The 25,851-nt window shown below is 41.8% G+C and overlaps 1 protein-coding gene across 1 annotated transcript in view; it reads right to left on the reverse strand.

Moving 5' to 3' along the window:
* Positions 1 to 19,080, reverse strand: part of lonp1 (lon peptidase 1, mitochondrial) — a 39,699-nt gene extending 20,619 nt beyond the window's left edge. The window contains exons 1-8 of the mRNA XM_068016459.1: positions 18,567 to 19,080; positions 16,819 to 16,907; positions 15,483 to 15,602; positions 14,018 to 14,255; positions 10,259 to 10,320; positions 8,904 to 9,033; positions 5,059 to 5,142; positions 1,360 to 1,580 (exon numbers count right to left, since the gene is read on the reverse strand). Of these exons, the coding sequence (XP_067872560.1) occupies positions 1,360 to 1,580; positions 5,059 to 5,142; positions 8,904 to 9,033; positions 10,259 to 10,320; positions 14,018 to 14,255; positions 15,483 to 15,602; positions 16,819 to 16,907; positions 18,567 to 19,070 (1,448 nt within the window). The 5' untranslated portion in view covers positions 19,071 to 19,080. The remainder of the gene's footprint in view (positions 1 to 1,359; positions 1,581 to 5,058; positions 5,143 to 8,903; positions 9,034 to 10,258; positions 10,321 to 14,017; positions 14,256 to 15,482; positions 15,603 to 16,818; positions 16,908 to 18,566) is intronic.
* Positions 19,081 to 25,851: the final 6,771 nt, after the last annotated feature.

Raw genomic sequence — 25,851 nt, forward strand, 5'->3', positions numbered from 1 at the left:
ATTGGTTATAAATTAAAATCGAAGGTTTCACTCTCTCTGAATTAATTTGAAAGCACTGAGATGTCATGTAAAGTTGGATATTGCACTGTTTTATAATTATTGGAGCCTTATACCATGTAATGCGCAATCTATTATTCTACCATGAGGGTGCTGTATTTAGGTTTCCCTGTTCCTTTAAGGCCTGAAAGTCTAACTGCTGTAAATAAGAATCCCAAAGTCAATTAGTTTTAAATTATGGTTGCTGAACAGACTGGCATGTACTTGTAAATTTCAAGCTCCAGGTCAACTTCCCTACCAACGGCAAATAGGTAGCAACTGATCTCAGCAGGAAGTAACTGGCTTTGTTTCTCAGCAGAAAACTGCAAATGCTGGCAATCTCCAATACAAAACAGAAAATGCTGAAAATACATAGCAAGCCAAGCAGCATTTGTAAAAAGGGACCAGAGGCGAGAGGCAGGATAATAAGGAGTTGCAAAGAATAAAACAAATCAAGGAGTAAAATTACAGGACAGCAAGTAGGTGATTGGTTGGTGAGTATTACTGCTTTTGTCTCTCTAAGCCAGGGCAGCTGTTTAAACTAAGAACTGGAGATATATATATCATATATATATAAAACTTTATTAGATTAGTAACTTACCCAGATAAGCTAATTAATATATTCAGTTGTTCACTGATTAGATCATCCTAACTGAGTTTGAATAATTTCTAGCAAGATACAAATGCCTTCCATTGACTCAAGCTGAAGTGGTATGCAGGAAGTCCCATTTTACAAACAGGTGCATCCCACTTTAATATACATCTCCTTAGCTTTAAGTCAGTTTAACTTAAGAGCTATATTTATAATAAAATAGTACTATTGTTAAATTTTACCAAGATATTCCCTTGGGAAAATAGATCCAATTCTGAATCATGACACACCCTCACGAATCATACCAAATTAATGCAAGTCTATTACCTTAATTACTGTAATGCTACTTTAAAACAGTAATGATCTTTAAACTGCGCTCAGATTCTAGTCATTATATATGTTTTGAAAATAATTTTTTAAAAAACATATTCTAAAAGTACTCTTCATATCATCTTGCCTACCAGCTTCAAGGTTTTTACTCATGCAGTGGGGCTTTTGGGAATAGTCCCAATATTTCAACCCATTGTGACTTTTTGTATTGATTTAACTGGTCACCTGCCCTTTTTCCTTTCTCCCAAGCTGCACCCACAACCCATTTCCTTCACCGAGCTACAAATATTTCATGTCCAAAGGCAGCAAGCAGCTCAAGAAACTCTGTTTCCCTCCTGAAAAGTTCATTAGGGATTTGGTCTTGGAAAAAGCTGGTTTGTAAAATTCCACAGGATTCTCACTTGAACTCAGAGGAATGATTATCGAGCAAGTTGAGTTTGTTCAGCTCTTCATCAATAATCTCCATAACGTGCTTTGGAACAACCAGTTCCTTCAACCTCTCCCGAAACTTCTCCTCAATGGCATCTTTATCTTCCTTCTCCAGCCCCAGCTCTTTCTTAATAATTTTCAGCTGCTCCTGGAGCAAGTACTTACGATGCGTCTGCTTGATTTTCTCTTCTACCTGAGAATTATAAACACATTCACTGAGCTTCACAGAAAGATCAGCTTACAACAAGAGGAAATATTAAAGGGGTGCTTTTAGTCAGGAACTTTATTCATGTTTTTAAATGAAAACTGAATTTAAAATATTACAATTTTTGTTGAAGAATCACAGCAAAAGTCCCTGGTGGATAGGTGTGTAAATACTCTGCCCTGCGTGGTACCAGGAATGCCATATATTCCTCCAGTCTGGGTTAAATCAGCCAATTTCATCCACAGTAGGTGCTACAATTGACTAAGTTCTCTAGGCTAGGAACAACAAAAAAAAAAGTCATCCACAATTCCCGTTCTAGATCACGGAGGTGCATTCTTTCGAACAGGTAGTTAATTAATTTTTTTAAATATAAAAACAAATTTCTCTATTTCCCACAACCTGTCCATAAACAGATGATTGCATTTTTCCCTCCCTTAAACCCTGACTAGTAAAGAGTAGTAAACAACAGCACGGTTGTTAAAGTTAAAACAAAGTAGTACGGTTTATTAACACACACAAACTCGCGAAGGGGACTAACTTCGCAAAACACGCTCGCAAACATACAAGGAAAGGTTAAAGGCCTAAAAAAGGCAAGAACATTTACTAAATAGGCAATTAACTTAATTATAAACTAACATGAGTTTCAGTTGAAACTAAAGTCCATTTTAATTAATAGAAAGTCCCAAACTGGAGATCACCGACTGGAAATGCTGAGTAGGGTAGGAGTCGTTGGGAATACCCCTTCTTCTTATATCATCATCTTGCACTCTTGGAAATAAATGAAGGCAGCTTAATTTCTGAAGTCACCTTATTCAGACGGAGAGGAAACTGGCAGAGAGCAGACTTTCCTACTGTTTTGCAAGCCTGTTTCTTCTTTTAAATTTTCTTGCTGTTTTGCAGCCTGTGTTCTTTTTAATTTTCTTGCTGCTTTTGCAGGAAGGCCTTAGAGTAGTCAGAATGCAGCTTGAAGGCAGCAGTGATTTATAAGAACATAAGAAATAGGAGCAGCAGTAGGCCATTCGGTCCCTCAAGCCTGCCCCGCCATTCAATAAGATCATGGCTGATCTGCCTCAGACCTCAACGTCTCTTTCATGCCAGCTCCTCACAGCCCCCAACTCCCAAATATTTCAAAAATCTACCTACCCCCTCTTTAAATACTTTCAGTGATCTAGCCTCCACAACTCTCTGGGGTAGAGAATTCCAGACATTCACTACTCTCTGAGAGAAGACATTCCTTTGCATCTCAGTTTTAAATGAGTGTCCCCTTATCCTGCAACTACGTCCCCTAGTTCGAGATTCCCCCACTAGTGGAAACATCTTCTCAACATCTACCCTGTCAAGCCCCCTCAGAATTTTGTACGTTTCAATAATTCTTCTAAACTCCAACGAATAAAAGCCTAACCTGTTTAGCCGTTCTTCATAAGCCACCCCCTTCATCCCAGGAATCAGTCTAGTGAATCTCTTTTGAACTGTCTCCAATGCCAGTATATGCTTTCTTAAATACGGGGACCAAAATTGTACACAGTACTCCAGGTGCAGCCTCACCAACACCCTGTACAGTCGTAACAAGACTTCCCTATTTTTAAATTCCAACCAGCTAGCAACAAAGGCCAAAATTCCATTTGCCTTCTTAATTACTTGCTGCACTTGCATGGTATTTTTTTGTGTTTCGTGCACAAGAGCACCCAGATCCCTCTGTGCTGTACTTTTTTGAAGTCTCTCTTCATTTAAATAATAGTCTGCCTTTTGATTCTTCCTATCAAAGTGCATGACCTCCCACTTTCTGACAATAAACTCCATCTATCGAGTTTTTTCCCCACTCAACCTATCTATATCCCCTTGCAGATTCCTCATGTCCTCATCACAACATGCCCTCCCACCTATTTTTGTATAGTCAGCAAATTTGGATATATTACACTCTGCCCCCTCCTCCAAGTCATTAATATCGATCGTAAATAATTGAGGCTCTAGGAGTGATCCTTGTGGCACTCCACTAGTTACGTCTTTCCAAACTGAAAAAGGCCCATTAATCCCGACTCTCTGTCTTCTGTAAGTTAACCAATCCTCAATCCATGCTAATACATTACTCCCAAAACCGTGAGCTCTTATCCTGTGCAATAAACTTTTATGTGACACCTTATCGAATGCCTTCTGGAAACCCAAATACACTACGTCTACCAGTTCCCCTCGATCAACTCTGCTTGTTATATCCTCAAAGAACTCTAGCAGATTTGTCAAACGTGATTTCCCTTTCACAAAACCATGTTGACTCTGTCTGATTGCATTATGTTTTTCTAAATGTCCTGCTATTTCTTCCTTAATAATGGACTCTAGCATTTTCCCAACGACCAATGTTAGGCTGACTGGCCTATAGTTTCCTGCTTTTTGTCTTTCTCCCTTCTTGAACAGGGGCATCACATTAGCGGTTTTCCAATCTGCTGCGACCCTCCCAGAATCCAATGAGTTCTGGAGTATTTTGACCAATGCCTCCACTATCTCTGCAGCTATTTCCTTTAAAACCCTTGGATGTAGGCCATCAGGTCCTGGCGACTTGTCTGCCTTTAGTCCCATTAGTTTGTCAAGTACTTATTCCCTCGTGATAGAGACTGTTACAAGATCGTTCCTCCCATTAGCTCCTTGCTTATCTGATATTTGTGGGATGTGAAGACCGATGCATAATATTGGTTTAAATTATCTGCCATTCCCTCATTCCCTGTTATCATTTCTCCAGTCGCATCCTCCAAGGGTCCCACACTCACTTTAGCTACTCTCTTTTTATATACCTGTAGAAGCTCTTGCTGTTTGTTTTTATATTTTTTGCCAATTTACTTTCATAAACAATTTTCTCCCTTTTTATTAGCATTTTAGTCATCCGCTGCTGGTTCCTAAAAAATTCCCAGTCCTCAGGCATACCACTAGTTTTTGCCATTTTGTATGCCTTAGATTTTGATTGGATACTCTCCTTGACCACGGGTGGTTCATCCTTCTCATCGAGTCCTTCTTTTTGACCGGGATAAATTTTTGCTGAGCGTTATTTGAACAAGCTGCTCCCTCAACTGCTACAGTTTCAAATCCAGGCAGGCTGAAAAGGGTGGCTTCTGGGACATGTGACTGGACCCCTTCAAGTAGCTGTTCCACCTCCTCCATGTTAACAAGTGGAACACAGAAGTAAAATAACAAACAGGCCATGAAAAATGGTAGTTGACAGTAACACCCAAGTGCACAAATTCAATTTTCAGTTGAATCTCATCTGTTCATGACATATGTGTACATGTGAGGCCAGGATTGCTAGGGTGTCCTTAGTGATCGATAATTCTCTACACTCTCACATAAATAAGGGCCACTTTGGCAAGGATCTTGAGGGTAACCACTCCTTTGAACAGTAACCTGGTAAAAGGTAGCACCTTCAGAAGATTAGAAAGCAGGGGAACGAAGCAATAAAAATACAAATAAAATGTCCAATTACCTCTCGCCCAAGACGTTGCTGCAGTTTGCTCAATTCAAACTCTTTTTTCAACAGAGAGAGTGCCTTGTAGAGTCGATTTGGAATCTAAACAGAGAAAAAAGGAGATAACACCCAGATCAAGTTATCCATTCACTGGGTTTCACAAGGATAAAAGTTGAAACCCTGCAACATGTATCCAATAATTTGTCAGTCTATATTTGCAGATTATTTAATTATTTCACAATTTGCCGTTAAACATTTCAAAAGGCTTTACTAGGGGCAGGGTTGGGGGTGGGGGTGGGGGGGTGGTGAGTAAAATATAAAAGAGAAAAGAAATAATGGAATGGTCAATGAGTCATGGTGAGAGAGTGTCAAGACAATGATTGAAAGCTTGGTTCAGAAAACATGCTTTGAGACAGTTTTTAAAAAGATGGAGAGAGAAATGAAGAGGAGCAGAGATGTAGGAGGGAAGTCCAGAAAGTAGGGTTAACGTGGCTAAAGACAAAGACTCTATCATCCATCAATGTTGGGGTGAAGCAGGGGCGCAGGGAAGAAATGGGACAGAATTAGAGTGCAGTAAGGGACACAAGATGGAGGGGGTTGCAAAAGTAGGTGATGCAAGGACATGGAGGAATTTGAAGATGAGGACATGAATTTTAAATTCAATGCCTGGTCCAAGGGGGAGGGAAAAGGAAGAAAGAGAGTCAATAAAGGTCAACAACAATGCGTGATGGGTAAGGAGGACAGTATATATGCAGCTGAGTTTTAAATAAGTTGAAAGTTTAGGAAAAGTGGAGGATAGGAAGCCTGCAAGGGGGAACTGTCACATTTTCAGGGGTGAGGGATTATAGTTATGTGGATAGACTTGGAAAGCTTAGCTTGTTCCCCTTTGAGCAGTGAAGATGATTTGTTAGGGGGTATTTAAAATTTTGAAGGGTTTAGATAAGAGTAAATAAAGAGAAGTTATTTCCAATAGCAGAAGGGACAATAACCAGAGTGCACAGATTTAAGGTGATTAGCTAAAGAACCAGAGGTGCCATGAGGAAAAACGTTTTTTGTTTAAACACAAGAGGTTAGGATTTGGGATGCACTGCCTGATATAGATTCAATAGTAGCCTTCAAAAAAAGAACTGAATAAATACTCGAGGGATAAAAAAAAAATTGTAGTGATATGGGAAAGGGTAGGGGAATGGGACTGACTGGATTGCTCTTCAAACAGCTAGCATAAACTCAATGGGCTGAATGGTCTCCTCCTATGCTGTATTATTCTATGACTCCAGCAATTTTGATCTCTTTCTTCATGGGACGGAGTTATTTTTAGGTGCTGCATTTTAAAGCCAAGCAATTTCATACAGATGTAAGAAAGCTACAGACTGCAAAATTGGAATACATACAGTGAAGCCAGCTAAGCTAGTTTGTGGAATTCACAACTGATACAATGAGGGTCAACTGTCCTTCCAAGGACCATTTGCCAGGAAGGTCACCATTTGTCTTGAGATCAGGAAACCTTTAAACTTAAACCACAAGGAGGGTAGGGGGGAAAAAAAAGGAAAGTTTTAGGGTCGGTTAAGAAAGGGAGAGAAAGCTAGTTTTGTTGACAAGCCCACTGGACAATTAGCATCAGGGAAGAAGTCAGCGTTGCAGCCCACAAAAAGGCAAAGGGACAGTTGAGCAGTCAGGGATGTTGTTAAAACAAGAGACTGAGAACTACAGTCCTTGGTCTGAACCCAGAAACTAAGATGCAGCAGGTCAGGTTTTGCAGTTAGAAGTTGTGTAGAAAGGCAATTCAAAATACAAGTAAACCAGACTATGGGAAGAATGGGATTATAATAAATTTTTCCACACCTCGAAGGAGGTAGATGAAGATGACTCATGGGTAGGCTAGCCTGAGCAAGTAGCTAGGAAAGGAAGAGTCAGTAGAAAGAGATTGGAATTTATCAGGTGGTCCAGAAACAAAAATGACAGTTTTCCCCATGCTCAGTTGGAATAAAGTGCTTGACTCATTTACAATTTTATGTTGGACTGACAATGTCAAAGCACAGCTCTTCCGTTACTACATAGAGTTACACAGAATCTCCAGCATAGAAACAGGCCATTGCCAATGCTTAAATCGTCTCACAAACCTGTGGACTAGTAATCCAAATCCACAGGATAATGCTCTGGGGACACAGGTTTGAATCCCACCATGACAGATGGCGAAATATAAACTCAATTAATAAATCTGGTGACCATGAAACCATTGTCGATGGTTGTAAAAACCCACCTAGTTCACTAATGTCCTTCAGGGAAGGAAATCTGCCATCCTCACCTGATCTGGCCTACATGTGATTCCAGACCCACAGCAATGTGGTGGACTCTTAAATGCCCTCTGAAATGGCCTAGCAAGCCGCTCAGTTCAAGGGCAATTAGGGATGGGCAACAAATGCTGGCCTAGCCAGCGACGCCCACATCCCCTGAACAAATTTTAAAAAATTACCTCTCCCCATTCTGCCATCTAATCCTTCTATTCCTGTTTCCAGCATGTATGCATCAAACATCCCCTAAAGCCGTCACAAGAAGTTTAGTTTCCTTCTTCTATGCCAACTACTTTTCTTCTTCATACCTTTGATATAAAGTCCAGTCTGTCCAAGACTTGAATACAGTCCTGTTTCCATATCTGTGGAAACTCTTAAACCATCTGCTTTGCACTCATAGGAGACAATGCAAGAAAAAGCTCATCTGTACACCCGACTCTTTGCCAAAAGCATTTTAATATTTTGCATTTCTCTGAACTTTCTTCTTGTTCCTCATAAGCTTAACGTATACTGTCCTATTTCATCCTTCCTGACCATGATGAAATCAAGACTTATTGCATGCTCTCCAGGTTGAACTCAATCTTTTCCAAGAACTGTGAAACTCCTCATCTTCTACAGGATTTTTAAACCCAAGCATCCTGCCACCTAACCACCTAACTTCAGCTTCTCATTCTTTTAAATTTTGATGGTGTCCTGTACTTTAGGCCATGGACCTTCATTTTGGTTTCTCAACTTTTAAATTTAAAGAAAAAAACTTGTCCGCTTTCTCACCATATTCTTTAATCACACTTTCTCCTTTCAGAAATATATATAATTGCACTCATGATCTCATTTATACTGTCTGCTTCAATATCCTTCCCTGGACATATACTCCACAACTCTATTACCCTTTGTAATGTTAAAGTTTCCCTGACTTTCCTTCTTACAACTTCCTCATTTTAACTTGTGTCCCATAGGATTTTAAACTCAGTGACAACTTGATCAATTTTGTCAACCCACTTCTTAATCTTGAAAATGTCAATAAGGCTACCTTCAAGACTCCTCTTTACCATAGGAAACAGTAGAAAAAGTGACCATGAAACTACCTGCCTGTCATAAAAACACAACTGGTTCACCAATTCCCTTTAGGAAAGGAGACCTGCTGTCTTTATTCAGTCTGCAATATACATGACTCCAGTCCCACATCAATGCAGTTGAGTCTTAACTGCCATCTGAAAACAAGCTGCTCCATTGTATCAAACCATTATCGTGGTTCAAGAAGGCCCACCATCACCTTCTCAGGTCAACTAGGGATAGGCAATAAATGCCGGCATTGCCAGCAACACCCACATCCCAAGAATGATCATAAAATATGACTTCCTTAAATTTTCTTCAGAATTGAAATTCCTGATACCTGAAATCACCTTTGTTGCTCTCTATGCCCCTTTTAAGAGCATTGATATCAGACCAGAGCTGTATATAGTGCTCCTTTTGGGATTTGCCAGATACCTTATATACAACAAAATAATAATGAGGAAAATGGGAAACCTGGAGTTGCTTTTTCTATCAGAACAACCTGAACTGACATCTTACGTTGGTCTCCTCCAGCACTTCCTGTAGCTCATGTGATTCTGCACCCGTGAGTGCTGCTCCCATGTCACTCAAATAAATTGGATTGTCCACCACCCTCTGTCCTGCCTGCATCATCTGAAGCACTGACTCCCTGAAAAATTAGAAGTGTAGAAATCAACATTTATCTGCATTCAAAAACTGACTTCAAATTAGAACATAAATGCCATTCTAACAAACTCAAATGTCAATTTTATTCTATTAGCCAGAACCTACTTTATCCCCAAACTGATCAAAACTCTGGAGAATGTGCACAGATCTTTGCAACAATTGTCTGTGACTATCCACATAAAATAGATATTTCACAAAAATTAAGTTTTCAGGGCCAGAAAGATTTTTCAGCAGCAATTATGAACTTAGTACAATTAAAAACTCTGTTACACCTTATTCAACAAGGTGCATCTTTTTCCCATGTTTATACAGCAAGACAAATAGCGTAAAGGGAAAGTTCTCGTCACTTCAATGATTTCTAATTGACTGCAGCCTGGGAGTGCTAAATAGCACACCCTATGGAAATGTGTAGAATCACAGATAGTAACTTCTGAATTTCTGCATTTAACTGTGCATGTGTGGACTCCAGAAGTTGCTATCTGTTTCAGAGGAGTAACAGCAGCGAACGCTTAGTTCTGCTGTCATTACTATCACAAAATCTGGCCCAGTGTATTTGTCGACGGCAAGGATTGAAATAATTACAGGACTTTGCCATCTAAACGGATATAAAAAGAATACACAATTCTTGCACAGGTTTTTCACCTGTCCCTGCAAGCAGTCAGGATTAGTGCAACACCTTATGGAAACTAAATACGAGCCAGTTCACCCCTTTCAAAACACACCCAACTTTAAATTGCCCATCGTGTCATCAATCACATACAATGGGCAAATCATGTACTCACCTACTTTAAGGTGAGGATTTCACTTGTATCGTCATTGCTCCTCTGAGCTATCCTCCCTTGGTTCTTTTAGACTCCACATACATTGTTCTACACCCTTTTTTTGCTGAAATCATCTACTTCTAACTGATTTACTCCCAGGATCTTAAAATTGCAGAGGTCCTCACCTCCCTTAGTCTTCCTTTCCTCTGACAAGTTACTGGCTTTTAAAGCCCAAACTTGGCATCACCTAATCACTAATCTTGACTTAAGTAACATTGCAAAAAGAAGAGTTGAGTCCTGCAAAGTGTACTTAATCAACGTGTACTTAATCTAGGTTTCTCAACTGTAAAAAAAAAAATTCTTGAAAAGGCATGGACAGGAGGAAAATTAGAGATTTTAACCTTCAATTTTAAACTTTAATTCAACTTTAAAATTCCAGACACTTACCTATAAAGTGGATTCAGGGCAATGATGTCGCGTATTGTTTTCACAATTTCTGCTGTAAGTGCCTGTTAAGAAAAGTCAGACACTATTAAATGTTTGATCATTGTTTTGAAATATTAAACAAATTTCAATCTATTAGACAACTAAAATATAATTTGTTTGTAAACTTAAACAAGCTGTTGCACTTCACAATTTCGATCAGGGTTGTCCAAACTTTTCCCATAGGGAGCCACATTACAATTTTTGTCTGACATGGGTGGGGTGGTGAGACAATTTCTCTCTATCAGGTTCTCCTCGCTCTCTTCTTCCCCCTCCCTTGCTCTCTCTGTGTTTCTCCCCCTCCCTCTCTCTCCCCGTTTCTCATCTTTTCCTTCCCTCTCTCTCCCCGTTTCCCCTCTCCTCCCTCTCTCTCCCCCTCCCTCTCGCCGTTTCCCCTCCTCCCTCTCTGTTGCAGGGAGTGGGAGCGCTCAGCAAAGCAGCTTTGTGGTTGGTCAGATTTTTTTTAAAACTTCGTGCTGAGTTTCACAGTTGACAAGTGCTCCATGAGAGTGGGAACAGCGGTTTCCCAACTTCGGACAGATTCAGCGTTTTCAAGCAGCCTGTTAAAAAAAAGTCCGAAAGCTCCAAATCTGTCCAAAGTTGGAAAACTACTGTTACAGAGTCATAGAGCTACAGAGCACAGAAAAAGGCCCTTCGGACCATCGTGTCCGTGCCAGCCATCAACCACCTATCTATTCTAATCCCATTTTCCAGCACTTGGCCCGTAGCCTTGTATGCTAGGGAGTTTCAAGTGCTCATCTAAATACATTTTAAATGTTGTGAGGGTTCCCCCTCTACCGCCCCTTCAGGCAGTGTGTTCCAGATTCCAACCACCCTCTGGGTGAAAAAAACTTTCCTCAAATCCCATCTAAACCTCCTGCCCCTTACCTTAAATCTATGCCCCCTGGTTATTGACACCTCCGCTAAGGGAAAAAGTTTCTCTCTATCTACGCCCCTCATAATTTTGTATATCTCAATCAGGTCCCCGCCTCAGCTGCTCTAAGGAAAACAACCCTAGCCTATCCAGTCTCTCTTCATAGCTGACATGCTCCAGCCCAGGCCACATCCTGGTGAATCTCCTCTGCACCCTCTCCAGTGCAATCACATCCTTCCTACAGTGTGGCAACCAGAACTGTACACAGTACTCCAGCTGTGGCCTAACTCGCGATTTATACAGCTCCATCATAACCTCCCTGCTCTTATATTCTATGCCTCGGCCAATAAAGGCAAGTATCCCATATGCCTTCCTAGCCACCTTATCTAAATGTGCTGCTGCCTTCAATGATCTATGGACAAGTACACCGAGGTCCCTCTGACCTTCTGTACTTCCTAGGGTCCTACCATCCATTGTATATTCCCTTGCCTTATTAGTCCTCCCAAAATGCATCACCTCACACTTCTCAGGATTAAATTCCATCTGCCACTGCTCTGTCCATCTTACCAACCTATCTATACCATCCTGTAATCTAAGGCTTTCCTTCTCACTATTTACGACACCATCAATTTTCATGTCATTTGCAAATTTATCGATCATACCTCCTATATTCTCATCTAAATCATTAACGTACATTACAAACAGCAAGGGTTCCAGCACCGATCCTTGTGGTACACCACTGGTCACAGGCTTCCAATCGCAAAAACAACCCTCGACCATCACTTTCTGCCTCTTGCCACTAAGCCAATTTTCGATCCAATTTGCCAAATTGCCCTGGATCCCATGAGCTCTCAACTTCTTGACCAATCTCCTATGCGGGACCTTATCAAAAGCCTTACTGAAGTCCATGCAGACTACATCAACTGCTTTACCCTCATCTACACACATAGACACCTCCTCGAAAAATTCAATCAAATTTATCAGACACGATCTCCCCCCGACAAAGCCATGCTGACTATCCCTGATTAATCCCTACCTCTCCAAGTGGAGATTAATCTTGTCCCTCAGAATTTTTTCCATTAGTTTCCCTAACACTGATGTTAGACTCACTGGTAAGTAATTACCTGGTTTATCCCAGCTACCCTTCTTGAATAATGGTACCACATTCGCTGTCCTCCAGTCTTCTAGCACCTCTCCTGTGGCCAGAAAGGATTTGAAAATTTGTGTCAGAGCCTTTGCAATCTCCTCCCTTGCCTCACATAACAGCCTGGGATACATCTCATCTGGGCCTGGGGATTTATGTACTTTTAAGCCTGCTAAAACCACTAATACCTCCTCCCTTTCAATGGTAATTTGCTCAAGTATATCACAATCCCCCTCCTTGATCTCTACACCTACATCGCCCTTCTCCGTAGTGAATACAGATGAAAAGTAATCATTCAAAGCCTCACCTATGTCCTCCAGCTGCACACGTTGCCACTTTGGTCCCTAATGGGCCCTACTCTTTCCCTGGTTATCCTCTTGCCCTGAATATACTTATAAAACGCCTTGGGATTTTCCTTTATCTTGCCCGCCAGTGTTTTTTCATGCCTCCTCTTTGCTCTCCTAATTACTTTTTTTTTTTAAGTACCCCCCCCCTACACTTTCTATACTCTTCTAGGGCCTCTGCTGTTTTCAGCCCCCTGAATCTGCCATAAGCCACCTTTTTTTTTTCCTGATCCAATCCTCTATCCCATAACATCCAGGGTTCCCCGGACCTGTTGGTCTTACCCTTCACCTTTACGGAAACATGTTGATCCTGGACTCTCACCATTTCCTTTTTGAATGACTCCCACTGGCCTGATGTAGACTTTCCTACAAGTAGCTGCTCCCAGACCACTTTGGCCAGATCCTGTTTTATCATATTGAAATCGGCCTTCCCCCAATTCAGTACCTTTATTTGCGGTCCATCTTTGTCCTTTTCCATAACTACCTTAAATCTTACAGTTATGGTCACTATCCCCGAAATGCTCCCCCACTGACACTTCTACCACTTGGCCGGCTTCATTCCCTAAGATTAGGTCCAGTACCGCTCCTCCTCTTGTAGGACTTTCTATGTGCTGGCTCAAAAAGCTCTACTGGATACACTTTAAGAATTCTGCCCCCTTTAAGCCTTTTGCACGAAGACTATCCCAGTCACGCGGCACCTGTCAGCTGTGAAACTCAGCGCGATGTTTTTTGAGAAGCCGGTCTGAAAGACGACGACAATGGCAAATTTCTCATCTCTGAAATACGTCCGCAGGCCAGATGGAAACTTTTGGCGGGCTGGATCCTGGCCTGCGGGCCAAATGTTGGACAATCCTGATTTAAATGCTTCTGTGTGGATTCTGTGACGAGACCAGAGAACCACAGAGCAGGAAAGTCTGTGCTGATTATCTCAGCCACAGAAGCAATTATAGGCCTACAAAAGTCCTCAGTGCCTCTGCGCTAGTAAGGGAAGAACAAGTCAAATCAGTTGTTGTGATCAATGCAGTCAAGTTTTGTAAAACTATTGTTTGTAGATGCCAGGTAAGCACAGGATCAAACTCAACTGTGATAATTTCAATGGTCAAACACACATGTACAATTTCACTGGCATACTCCACAATCTGTCCAAAATTCTGGAGGTTGCTCATTACCATGAACTCATATACAACAAGACATCATTACTTTAGAAGCAGTATCAAGGGGAGTTAATGTCCTGGCACCGGGATCTTTATTTGCTAAATAATTTGTTAATTGAAGAAAAAAGTTAAAACTAACATAACTAAAGATAACTTAGTAAATGATTTTGGGAAGATGTTGCCTAAGATTTCCCTTTTTCAACTTACTTTGACCTCCTCTGTGACCTGAAAGTCCTCATGGGCAACATTTTCCACCTCTACCATTAACAGTTCACCCATTGGAGGTACAAGTGACTCTATGCTCTTATTCTCCTCTGAGAGTTGGCCATCTGCTTCATCAATCCTGTGATGTTTTTGCTTCTTCTGGGCTTTGTGTTGATTCTGCTCAAATTCTGCAGGCAATGTTTCATCAGCATCTACTTCCAGCTGTCTGTTTAATTGGATTCTAGGGAACAAAATCAAGAAATTCTTCAGTCCATTACACAGGACAACAAAAAGCATCATCATCACAGAAACCAATAACCAATTTACTTAAAAGCATCAGCCTTGACTCAGTAGTAACACTCTCTCTTCTATGTCAGAAGGTTGTGGGTTCAAGCCCCATTGACGACACCTCAATAGTAAAAGGCTTTGAGACATGCTATGATTGTGTAAGTTCTTTCTTAACACCTCAAAAGGATTGGGAAAATGTTGTAATATTAATAGAGCTTGCAATTTTTTTTTATTTGTTTGTGGGATGTGGGCGTCACTGACTATGCCAGCATTTATTGCCCATTCTTAATTGCCCTTGAATTAAGTGTCTTGCCAGGCCACTTCAGAGGGCATTTAAGAGTAAACCACATGGCTGAGAGTCTGGAGTCACAAGTAGGCCAGACCGCTAAAGGACATTAGTGAATCAGATGGGTTTTTACAACAATTGACATTGGTTTCATGGTCACCACTAGACTTGCTTTTTATTTCCAGATTTATTAATTGAATTTAAATTCCACAATCTGCCATGGTGGGATTCGAATCCATGTCCCCAGAGTACAAGCCTGGGCCTCTGGGTTACTAGTGTAGTGACATTACCACTATACCACCGCCTCTCCAAATGAAACACAGGAAAAGGGAAATGTGTTGGGGTGGCACAAAGGGCAGAAGATTAAGAATTCAAGAGTATGGGACACAGTTTTAAAGTTAAGGGTATCAAAAGAAATTAGGAAATATAAACTTTAAGATTTGTGGAACAAATTCCAAAAAGAGGTGGTGGAACAGAAAAGAACATTCAGAAAAGGGATATCATAGTAAGGAAACTGGTAAGGAGAGGTAGTCTAGTTTGGCCATTAGTCTTTTGTCCAAAACTTTAATCTGTTATGTTCTTGTATTGGAAGAGATCCTAATGTAATTTACACTAATATTTCTGGTACTTATTCTGCAGTCTGCTGGAACTTTTGAGTAAAATCAGACTGCACAATGGGTTTAACCAAGAATGTTGATTGGGACCAAATCTATACATTTTTCTTTAACTACTCAATGGGGAAAATTATAAATTAAAATATAATCCACAGTACTTGACCTATAGGAAAAAAATAACTTATGGTACCTCAGTTAGTACAACAGAATTCCAAAAAAGCAAATTTTCAGTTTATTATATGGTTAGAAATCAAGTAACTCAACCTGATGTCCAACTTACCTTCTGTGCCCCATTACAATCATGCGCAATCTGTCCCCTAAATCTTGCATTTCATGGATCTGGACGAATGTTCCTATCTGGTAAATCTCACCCAAGCTTTCAACTGTATCAGATTCATTGCTGTGAGTTTACAGAAACAAAACAAAACTTAATAACTCTCCAGATTTCTCTGTTTTGTACTATCCTTTCAGACCTATAAGAAAGCTGCAACAGAAAAGTCAAGACAGTTTGAAAATAAATCATTAGCTGCACCCCTTTTAAAAAGTTACTTTCTCTTCGTCATTTAAACACCGATTGCAAGTCAGTTTAATCCAAGGGTCAGAATCTGAGTAAAATGGAACTGAATGTAAAAGATAAAGAAAAAAACTGTTCAATTTTCTTCCCTTCTCTCCCAAAGTCATTGACAGTTATACAGACACCAATCACCCAAGGGCCAACCTTCACATGAACTGGATAGTGAGTGTTAACAAGTTTTCAACCACATTGACAGGGGAGGTTGTGGTGGGGGAGAGAAAGGACAACACAAACTATTCCAATTCTGTCCTCAACCAATTTCCATAGAAGGAAAACTTTCCAGCAGGAATCACTGGATGAAGTTCAGGAGAGAAAAGCTAAAATTGATTTCCCTCTAATTCATCCAAGGCATCGAAGCCACTTATAGTAACTCAGCACCAACTGCAGTCAGCCAACCAAGGAGCAAACATGGGTTCTTTACAGTTTGCCAGGCTCCTCAATTCACCGGATAAACTTACTGAGCCATCAGGGGAGCCAACACCGCTGAAATCACAATAGCTGAAAAACGCATGGCTAATGACAATATCTCTTAATATTAATTCTATGTTCAAGAGGAGGCAGTAAGCTAAGTTTAAATAAGTAATAAAAGAAAAAGAGTGGAGGACTATTCATTTTACTTGAAGACATAGAAGTGTTTGCATGAGATAGTTTATCTGGTCATGGAATCTATCTATTCACAAGGCTGCTCAGAAGTTATTGCACTGACATTCTAAGAGTGATATTTATTGTCCTGTGCTGCTGGCCAAGATCCATTTTCTATTTTTACTAGCCCGTACAGGAGTCTTAGAATCATACTGCACAGAAAGAGGCCATTTGGTCCATCATTTTTGTACGTGCTCTTTGTAAGAGTTATCCAATTAGTTCCACTCGCCTGCTCTTTTCCCAATAGCTCTGCAAGTTTCAGCGTCAGGCTACTAGAAATGTTCTTGAAATAAATGTATTTATGACATCCAATGCTGGTTTCTCCATTACACATTCTAGAAACCTGCGTCTATACAAATAGATGTTAGTGCAAACCATCAAGGACCGAAGCATCACTTACTTGTCATCTTTTTTAAGAAATATGCCCGCATAAGGCTGAGCCAAACGTACTTTTCTTCGAAGGAGTTCCATTAACTTTTTGTTCTTGACCTATAATGGAGTAAATATTCATATTACTGCAGTCACAAGTTTTCCTTTAAACTTCAAGGAGAATAGCAACATACTTTTAACATATTTAGTTCCAAAGATTGTTGACCACTTGTCCTCAGAGTATATATCTACATGTGTGCAGGTTGGTAAACACACATGGGGCATTTGTCACACCTGTTGTTGAGGTATGGCTTTACACGTGCTAGACGCTTTCAAGTAGCTCAATTTAGCAGCCATTATTCATGAGAGCCAAGTGCATTGGCTTGTTATTCCCCCACAGGAGGCATCAAAATTCCTGTCCTTGCCACACGTGAATAGTGAAGAGCAATCCCTAACACTGGAATGATGAAATTAGTTAATTCAGCAGAGACTAACAATCAAACCTGATACCTTCCTGCTCTGTATGACTCAGTAGTACAATGAGTTGTATATTTACCTGCATAACGATCTTGAACATAATGCTAGATATTCTAAGCAATGGTATATTTGTTCATACAGCTCCATTGTTAAGTTTAATCAATTTTGTCAAATTATTTATATTCCATTTCCTTCCCCCAATTTTATTGGCTTACTTTGGTGCAAATAGAAAGCCCAGGTAACTTTAAATGATCATCAGTTGGTGTGCTAAGTTTTAAGAGAGAATAGGGGAGGAAGAGCGGAGGACTATTTATTTTAGTTGAATGGAAGTGTTTGCACAAGATAAATTATCTGGTCATGAAATCTATGTATTCTCAAGGTTGACCGTAACTCACTATAGTCTCAAGGCTCTAGCAAAAGGGTAATAATCAGCTCATTGGCAAGCAAGAACATCCCGCTATCCATGCAACTGGACTGGCTGTCCTCTTACAGCTATCTGACAAACAGCACCAGCAAACTGATCACAAAAAAAAAATTGGATGAATCATCTGTCCAAAACTGGAGATTAAGTCAGTGAGTGAGTAGCCTTTAGGGAGATTGGCTTTTCCTATTCAAGAGTCTCTACATTCTACTCCTGCTTCAGTCAAGGATTACTACGACCGACTATTTTAAATCTATAAGTGCAGTATTCCACCAAAAAATCTTTGCATCTATAATTAGTGATATTCGAATTAATTCTGATCAACTCCCCAATTGCTCTTATTAAGTACGCATCTGATGCAACTCTATGTAAGGTTTACTTTGTATTGCGTCACACAAGCGACAACTTTTTACTCAATGAAATGCCTAAGCACAAGCCGTCCCTGCCCAAGTCACGTTTACTACAGAAATGATTGTGTTCTCTAAAATTTACATAATTGAAACTCGCATTTAAGAATAATCTTAAATAATGAGGATTTTTATCTCTCAAATATACAAATAAAAGCTACCACGGGAAGTATCACATCCTTCAAAATAGTCCGGTATGTAATCCTTATACGGTTTCCCCTTTAAATGTAATCAGGAAATACTTTGTATCTAATATTTATTAGCGGTCCTTGTTGTACAGTCTCCATACAAACAATTATGCCAACTCCTGATAGAAGATGGGAAGATCACATGTATCGAAGAAGCACTCTAAAATTTATAAAAACCAGAGACTCAGGACAGTTCGGATTTAGCTAACTTGCTAAATTGACTGCTCACATTTCCCATCCATTAGCCAGCGTTAAATGTCTAAATAGCACGCCGCAGGATTCCTACCTCAATTATTTTAATAAATCTGGGGAACACGGGGTTCCTGGTAACTGCGATCAGGGGGACGTTGGGGAAAACATCCGGCACGATCAAGGGAGAGAGCGCAGTCATGGCAGGGGCCATACCTGCAGCCCCTTCCCCGCCTCCACCATCCCCGGGGCCACCTTCCACACCGTCATCCCCAGAGTGAACCGAGCCACCACTGCTCTTCGCACTGAAGTCCTGGAAACTGCGGCACTGCTGGAATCGGGGGTTAGGTCGGGGTCGCGGGCAGGGTTTCTTGTTATTGCCGCAGGCCGCTCTTGTCACCCTGGTTACCGTCCAGCGCCGACCACAGCCCTGCAACCCCTCAGCGGCCACCGAATGGAACTGCTTTATTAAACAAGCAACGCCGACCCCGCCGTTACTGCCCGCGAGAGCATAGCTGGTGACCGAGGTGAGTGGTTGAAAGCCAGGCCTGCCGCCGCTAAACCAGCGACACATGGACCCAAGTCGCATGTAGGCTGACATCTTGATTGCAAATACCTAACTCCCACAATGCGTCTCAGAGGTACTTCCGGAGGGAATCCATTTCGTGCCATGATTGGCCAGTATCATTGTCTCTCGAGATAAGGAGGCCAAAGAAAAAATTGTAGGATGATAGGATACAGGGAAGGAAGCCATTCGGCCTGTCGTGTCTGTGTCAGCTCTCTGCAAAAGCTACTCAGCCAGTCCCACTCCCCCGCCTATTCCCGTAGCCCTGCAATTTTTTTTCTCTTAAAATCATTATCCAATTCTCTTTTGAAAGCCATGATTGAATCTGATTGAACCACCACACTCTTAGGCAGTTCTACCCGTTACTAGGTGACAAGGTAATCAGTTATGGATGGTCTCCTCCTGCAGGTTGGGGTACAATTTGCCTCTTCTGATTGGACCTAACAGGACACTGGGTTGCCCCAGTGGCGTTTAATCTAACAAAAGTGCCCCCTTTTTAAAGGGGCACAAACAATAAACACACACATCATAAATAAAACTATCAAAACTTATAAAATTAAAAAAAATATATTCTTTACTGTGTCTGCAATGCACTCCAGTCCCTCTGTGACTGGTCACAGAAAGCCCCAAGAGTACCATTGGACACTGCGTCCCACCAGGGGTACATTTTGACTCCTTTAATTGGAAAAAAAAAATCAAAATTAATCAAAATAAAACAAACAAAAGTGCCCTATTTTTGGAGGGGCACAACTAGCAAAATCCAAGTCATAAAAATAAAAGAAAACTTAATTTAATAATGTTTCTACCCAGGTACAATACACTCTCCAGCTCCTCTGGTGTTAACTGGTCACGGAAGACCTCAAGTGTACACTGAAGTAGCGTCACCAGATGCCCTCTGGTAATTTTTCTAAGTGGCCAATCTTTGCACATGAGCCTACACTGTGTCTATGGGTTATTCAACTAATTCAATCATAACCAATGCTGATGTCGCCCTCACATGAGGTCCACACGTGAACATTCCAGCAGAGGTCACTGGATAGCCAGGAATAGCAACAACAACTTACATTTATATAGCACCTTTACAATAGATAAAACATCCCAAGGAACTTCATGCAAGCATGATCAGATACAAATCAACATTGAACCAAAGAAGGAGATACTAGGAGGAGTGACTGACAGTGGTGAGAGGTGGGTTTTAAGGAGCATCTTAAAGGAGTGGAGGGAGATGGAGAGACCGAGAGATTTAGAAAAGGATATCCAGAGCTTTGGACTTATACAGCTGTGGGCATGAACATAGAGTTCTCAGAGTTTTGTAGGGCTGGAAAGGGTAAAGAGATAAGGAAGGGAAAATCCATGAAGGGAGTTGCACGAAGATGAAAATTTTAAATTCAAGGCATTGGGGAAACAGGAGTTAAGGTTAGCAACAACAGGGTGATTGGTGAGCGGGACTTGGTGCGAGATAGAATATGGTAGCGCAGGTGTGGATGATCTGAAGTTTATGGATGGTGGAGGATGGGTAGCTGGATGGGAAAGCATTGTAATAGTCAAGGCTGAAAGTGACAGAAGCATGGATGAGGGTTACGGTCACAGATATGCTGATGCAGGGTCTTTGTGATGGAGTGTAAATGGGATTATAAACTCAGCTCAGGGTCAAATGTGTTACTTCCATTGGGATAGTCTAATTCAACTTGACACAATGGTCTGGGAGGGTTGTTGGAATCAGCAACAAGCCAATGGAGTTCATGACAGGAGCTATATTGATCACCTTGGGCTTCCCAAATTTTAACTGGAGGAAATTATGGTTCATCTGGAACTGCATGTTGGACAAGCAGTCTGAAAATACAGAAGCACTGACAGGTCAAGACAGATGGAGGAGAAATGAAGCTGGGTGTTGTCAGCGTAGACATTTAACCTGACCCCATGTTGACAAGGACAGCATGTTGATGAGGAAATGGAGAGAGCTCAGTAAAGATCCTTGGGGGACTCTGGAGGAAATGGTGTGTGGGTGAGAAGAGAAGCCATTGCTGGAGATACTCTGGTTATAATTTAATAGGTGAATGGAATCAAGCAAGGGTGGTCCCACTGAGCTAGACACCAGAAGAGAGGCATTGGAGGGGGATGGCATGATTGACAGTGTCAAAGCCTGCAGAGAGGGAAAAAAGAATGTGAAGTGATAATACATCATGTACAGGTTGCATGGGATGTTCTTTGTGACTTTGATTAGCATAGTTGCAGTGCTGCAGCGGGGACCAAAACCTGATGAGAGAGATTCAAATATGGAGTTGCAGGAAAGATGAACATGGAGGAAGGGGTGTGATGCTGTTAATTTTGGAAGGAAGCAAGATGGTTCCCGAGAAGAGGGAACCGTTTACAATGTCAGCTACCATGGGCCAGGAAGTGAAGTTGGGTAATCAGCAGTTTAGTGCAAATGGAGTTGAGAGAGCAGAAGGTGTATCTCATCGATAAGATGAACTTGGCATGTGAGGAGATAGGAGAGAAACTAGAGAAAGCTGTGGGTTCAGGGCCATGGCAGGTGGGAATCCTGAGGGAGGTTTAGCTTGGTGGGTAAGGGGAAGAGAGTGATGCATCAGAAGCAGCTGAATATATGGTCTTAATCTTTGTAACAAAGGAGTCCAAGAGCTCCTTGCATTTGTTGTAGGAAGTGAGGGTGGAGGGACAGGGGAGGAGGGTCTAAAGTCAGTAGTGAAGTTAAGAAACTGGGGCTGGAGGTGTGAGCAGCTCAATAGTACTTCATGTGGACCAGTCAGATTTAGTGATGGATGGCTAATCCGGTTATGTGGCAGATACACTTATTTCATATCATAGAATTGTAGAAATATACAGCACAGAAGGAGGCCTTTCATCTCATTGTACCTGTTGCCAACTCTTTGGTAGAGGCAGTTATTCCTCCCTCCAGTCTGAAAAGTAACCATCACTGATGTCTGCCTCTGCCTCTGCCCATTAGCCAATTTTGTAATCATGTTGCCACTGCTCGTTTAATCCCTTTAATTTTACTAACAAGTCTATTACATAGTACTTTGTCAAACACGTTTTGAAAGTTCATGTATACATCACCCACAATTCCCTCATCAACACTGTCCGTTACTTAAAGTTGTTTACGGCACAGAAGGAGGCCATTTGGCCCATCGAGTCCATGCTTGCTCTCCACAGAGCTATTCAGTCAGTCCCATTGCCCCGCTCGATCCCCTTCATCAAAGAACTTGATCAAGTCAGTCAAACATAATTTGTCTTCAACAAATCCATACTGACTTTCATTTATTAGCTCATACTTTACCAAATGTCAATTAATTTTGTCCCTGATTATTGTTTCTGAAAGTTTCCCCACAACTGGCATTAGGTTGACTGGCCTGTAGGAGCTGGGTTTATCCCTCTCCTCTCTTTTAAACAGGGGTGTAACATTTGCAGTCATCTAGCAGCAAGCCCATATCCGAGGAGGACTGGAAGATTCTGGCCACAGCCTCCGCAAATTTTCACCCTTACTGCCCTCAGTAACATCGGATGCATCCCATCCATCTTATCCACCATCACTACCGCCGCCTCCTCACTTCTACTTTGGCAGCATCCTCTTCTCCAGTGACGATAGATGCAAAGTACTCCTTTAGTACATCAGCCATCCTCTCTACCTCCACAAGAAGGTTTTATTACCGTGGAATCTCCCTGCTCAGCATAGTGAGGAAAGTCTTTGCTCGAGTCGCTTTAAACAGGCTCCAGAAGCTGGCTGAGTGCGTCTACCCTGAGGCACAGTGTGGCTTTCGTGCAGAGAGATCGACCATTGACATGCTGTTCTCCCTTCGTCAGATACAGTAGAAATGCCGCGAGCAACAGGTGCCCCTCTACATTGCTTTCGTTGATCTCACCAAAGCCTTTGGCCTCGTCAGCAGACGTGGTCTCTACAGACTACTAGAAAAGATTGGATGTCCACCAAAGCTACTAAGTATCATCACCTCATTCCATGACAATATGAAAGGCACAATTCAACATAGCGGCACCTCATCAGACCCCTTTCCTATCCTGAGTGGCGTGAAACAGGGCTGTGTTCTCGCACCCACACTTTATGGGATTTTTTTCTCCCTGCTGCTCTTACATGCGTTCAAGTCTTCAGAAGAAAGAATTTTCCTCCACACAAGATCAGGGGGCAGGTTGTTCAACCTTGCCCGTCTAAGAGCGAAGTCCAAAGTACGGAAAGTCCTCATCAGGGAACTCCTCTTTGCTGACGATGCTGCTTTAACATCTCACACTGAAGAGTGTCTGTAGAGTCTCATTGACAGGTTTGCGGCTGCCTGGAACGAATTTGGCCTAACCATCAGCCTCAAGAAAACGAACATCATGGGACAGGACGTCAGAAATGCTCCATCCATCAATATTGGTGACCACGCTCTGGAAGTGGTTCAAGAGTTCACCTACCTAGACTCAACTATCACCAGTAACCTGTCTCTCGATGCAGAAATCAACAAGCGCATGGGAAAGGCTTCCACTGCTATGTCCAGACTGGTCAAGAGAGTGTGGGAAAATGGCGCACTGACACGGAACACAAAAGTCCGAGTGTATCAAGCCTGTGTCCTCAGTACCTTGCTCTATGGCAGGGAGGCCTGGACAACGTATGTCAGCCAAGAGCGACGTCTCAATTCATTCCATCTTCGCTGCCTCCGGAGAATACTTGGCATCAGGTGGCAGGACCGTATCTCCAACACAGAAGTCCTCGAGGCGGCCAACATCCCCAGCTTATACACACTACTGAGTCAGCGGCGCTTGAGATGGCTTGGCCATGTGAGCCGCATGGAAGATGGCAGGATCCCCAAAGACACATTGTACAGAGAGCTCGCCACTGGTATCAGACCCACCGGCCGTCCATGTCTCCGCTTTAAAGACATCTGCAAACACGACATGAAGTCCTGTGGCATTGATCACAAGTCGTGGGAGTCAGTTGCCAGCGTTCGCCAGAGCTGGCGGGCAGCCATAAAGGCGGGGCTAAAGTGTGGCGAGTCGAAGAGACTTAGCAGTTGGCAGGAAAAAAGACAGAAGCGCAAGCGGAGGGCCAACTGTGTAACAGCCCCGACAAACAAATTTTTCTGCAGCACCTGTGGAAGAGCCTGTCACTCTAGAATTGGCCTTTATAGCCAATCCAGGCGCTGCTCCACACACCACTGATCACCTCCAGGCGCTTACCCATTGTCTCTCGAGATAAGGAGGCCAAAGAGAGAATTGGCCTGACTTTTCCTTTGACTTCCCTTTTATTATTTATATGATAATGAAAGACCTTTGGGTTCCCTATTATGTTAGCCATTAATCTATTCTCTTTTCCCCCTTGTTCCCTTTTTTTTATATCTCCTCTGTACTTTCTATATTCAGCTTGGTTCTGTGCAGGGTTATTAACCCTATGATTGTCAAAAGCCTCCCTTTTCCATCTTATTTTATTCTTTATATCTTTACTCATCCAGGACGCTCTAGCTTTGGATACCCTTCCTTTCCATTTCTTTGTGTGTAAAGTGCTTTGGATGTCCTGAGATCATGAAAGGCACTATATAAATGCAAATGTTTCATTTTTCTTTCTTTTTGGAAATGATGATCACTCTTCCCCAAATGCTCTCCCACTGAAACATAGAAACATAAGAAATAAGAGCAGGAGAAGCCCTTTTGACCCTTAGAACCTGCTTCACCATGCAATAAGATCATGATTGATCTTCTATCTCAACTCCAGCTTCCCACAGCAGCCCCATATCTCTTAATTCCCTTAGTACCCAAAAATGTATTGACCTCTGTCTTGAATATACTCAATGACTGAACATCCACAGTTCTTTGGGGTAGAGAATTTCAAAGATTCACAACCTTTGAGTGAAGAAATTTCTCAACATGCTTCACTTGCTCCAATTCATTCCCCAGAACTAGGTCCAGCACTGATTCCTTCCTTGTTGAGCTGGAAATACACTGATCAATAAACATTCTCTTGTACACTTTTCAGAAATTCCTGTGCCTCTGCCTTTTACACTATTTCAGTCCACATTCAGATGACTGAAGTCTTCAAGCACCACTATTCTAAGTTTTTGCATCTGTCTATAATTTTTGCATGCAAATTTGCCCCACTATCTCCTTCCACTATTAGGAGTCTTATAATATACATTCAGTAGCGTAATACCTCCTATATTATTCCTTAATTCTAACTAAGTGGATGGTGTCTTTGACCCCACAACTATATTATCCCTCTCCAGTGCTATAATAGTTTATTTGATCAATACTGTCACCCTGCCTCCTTTTTCTCCTTCTGTATTTTATCCTGAATATCTTGTAACCAGGAGTCAGTTCCCAATTGTCCCTTTCTTTGAGCCAGGTCTCAGATATTGCCACCATATCATAGTCTCAGGCGGCAACTTGTGCCTGCAGCTGATCAATCTTATTTACCATGCTCCATGCATTTATGTAGGCACACTCCAAATCCATCTTCGACTGCTTTGCGTTTGCCCCCTGTCTGACCCTCCTATTTCTTAAAAAGTACTCTAATATTGTTTCCCTCTCCTAGTCACATGTGCAGTTTGTTTCGCCTCTCTATATTTCATCCTGGTGCCCACCCCTCTGCCCAATTAGTTTAAACCCTCCCTCACGTACTAGTTAATGTGCCTGCAAAGACATTGGACCCAGCTCTGTTGAGGTGCAACCTGTCTACCTTGAAGAGGTCCCTCCTGCTCCATTTGTACAGGGCTTTGGTGAGACTGCACCTGGCATACTTGGCTGAATTTCATGAGCCCGCCACCTGAAAAGGGCGCCATTCCCATTCACCACGTGGGCAGCCACCCCACCGTGA

This window comes from Heterodontus francisci, chromosome 36, assembly GCF_036365525.1.
Source record: "Heterodontus francisci isolate sHetFra1 chromosome 36, sHetFra1.hap1, whole genome shotgun sequence".
Taxonomy (NCBI): domain Eukaryota; kingdom Metazoa; phylum Chordata; class Chondrichthyes; order Heterodontiformes; family Heterodontidae; genus Heterodontus; species Heterodontus francisci.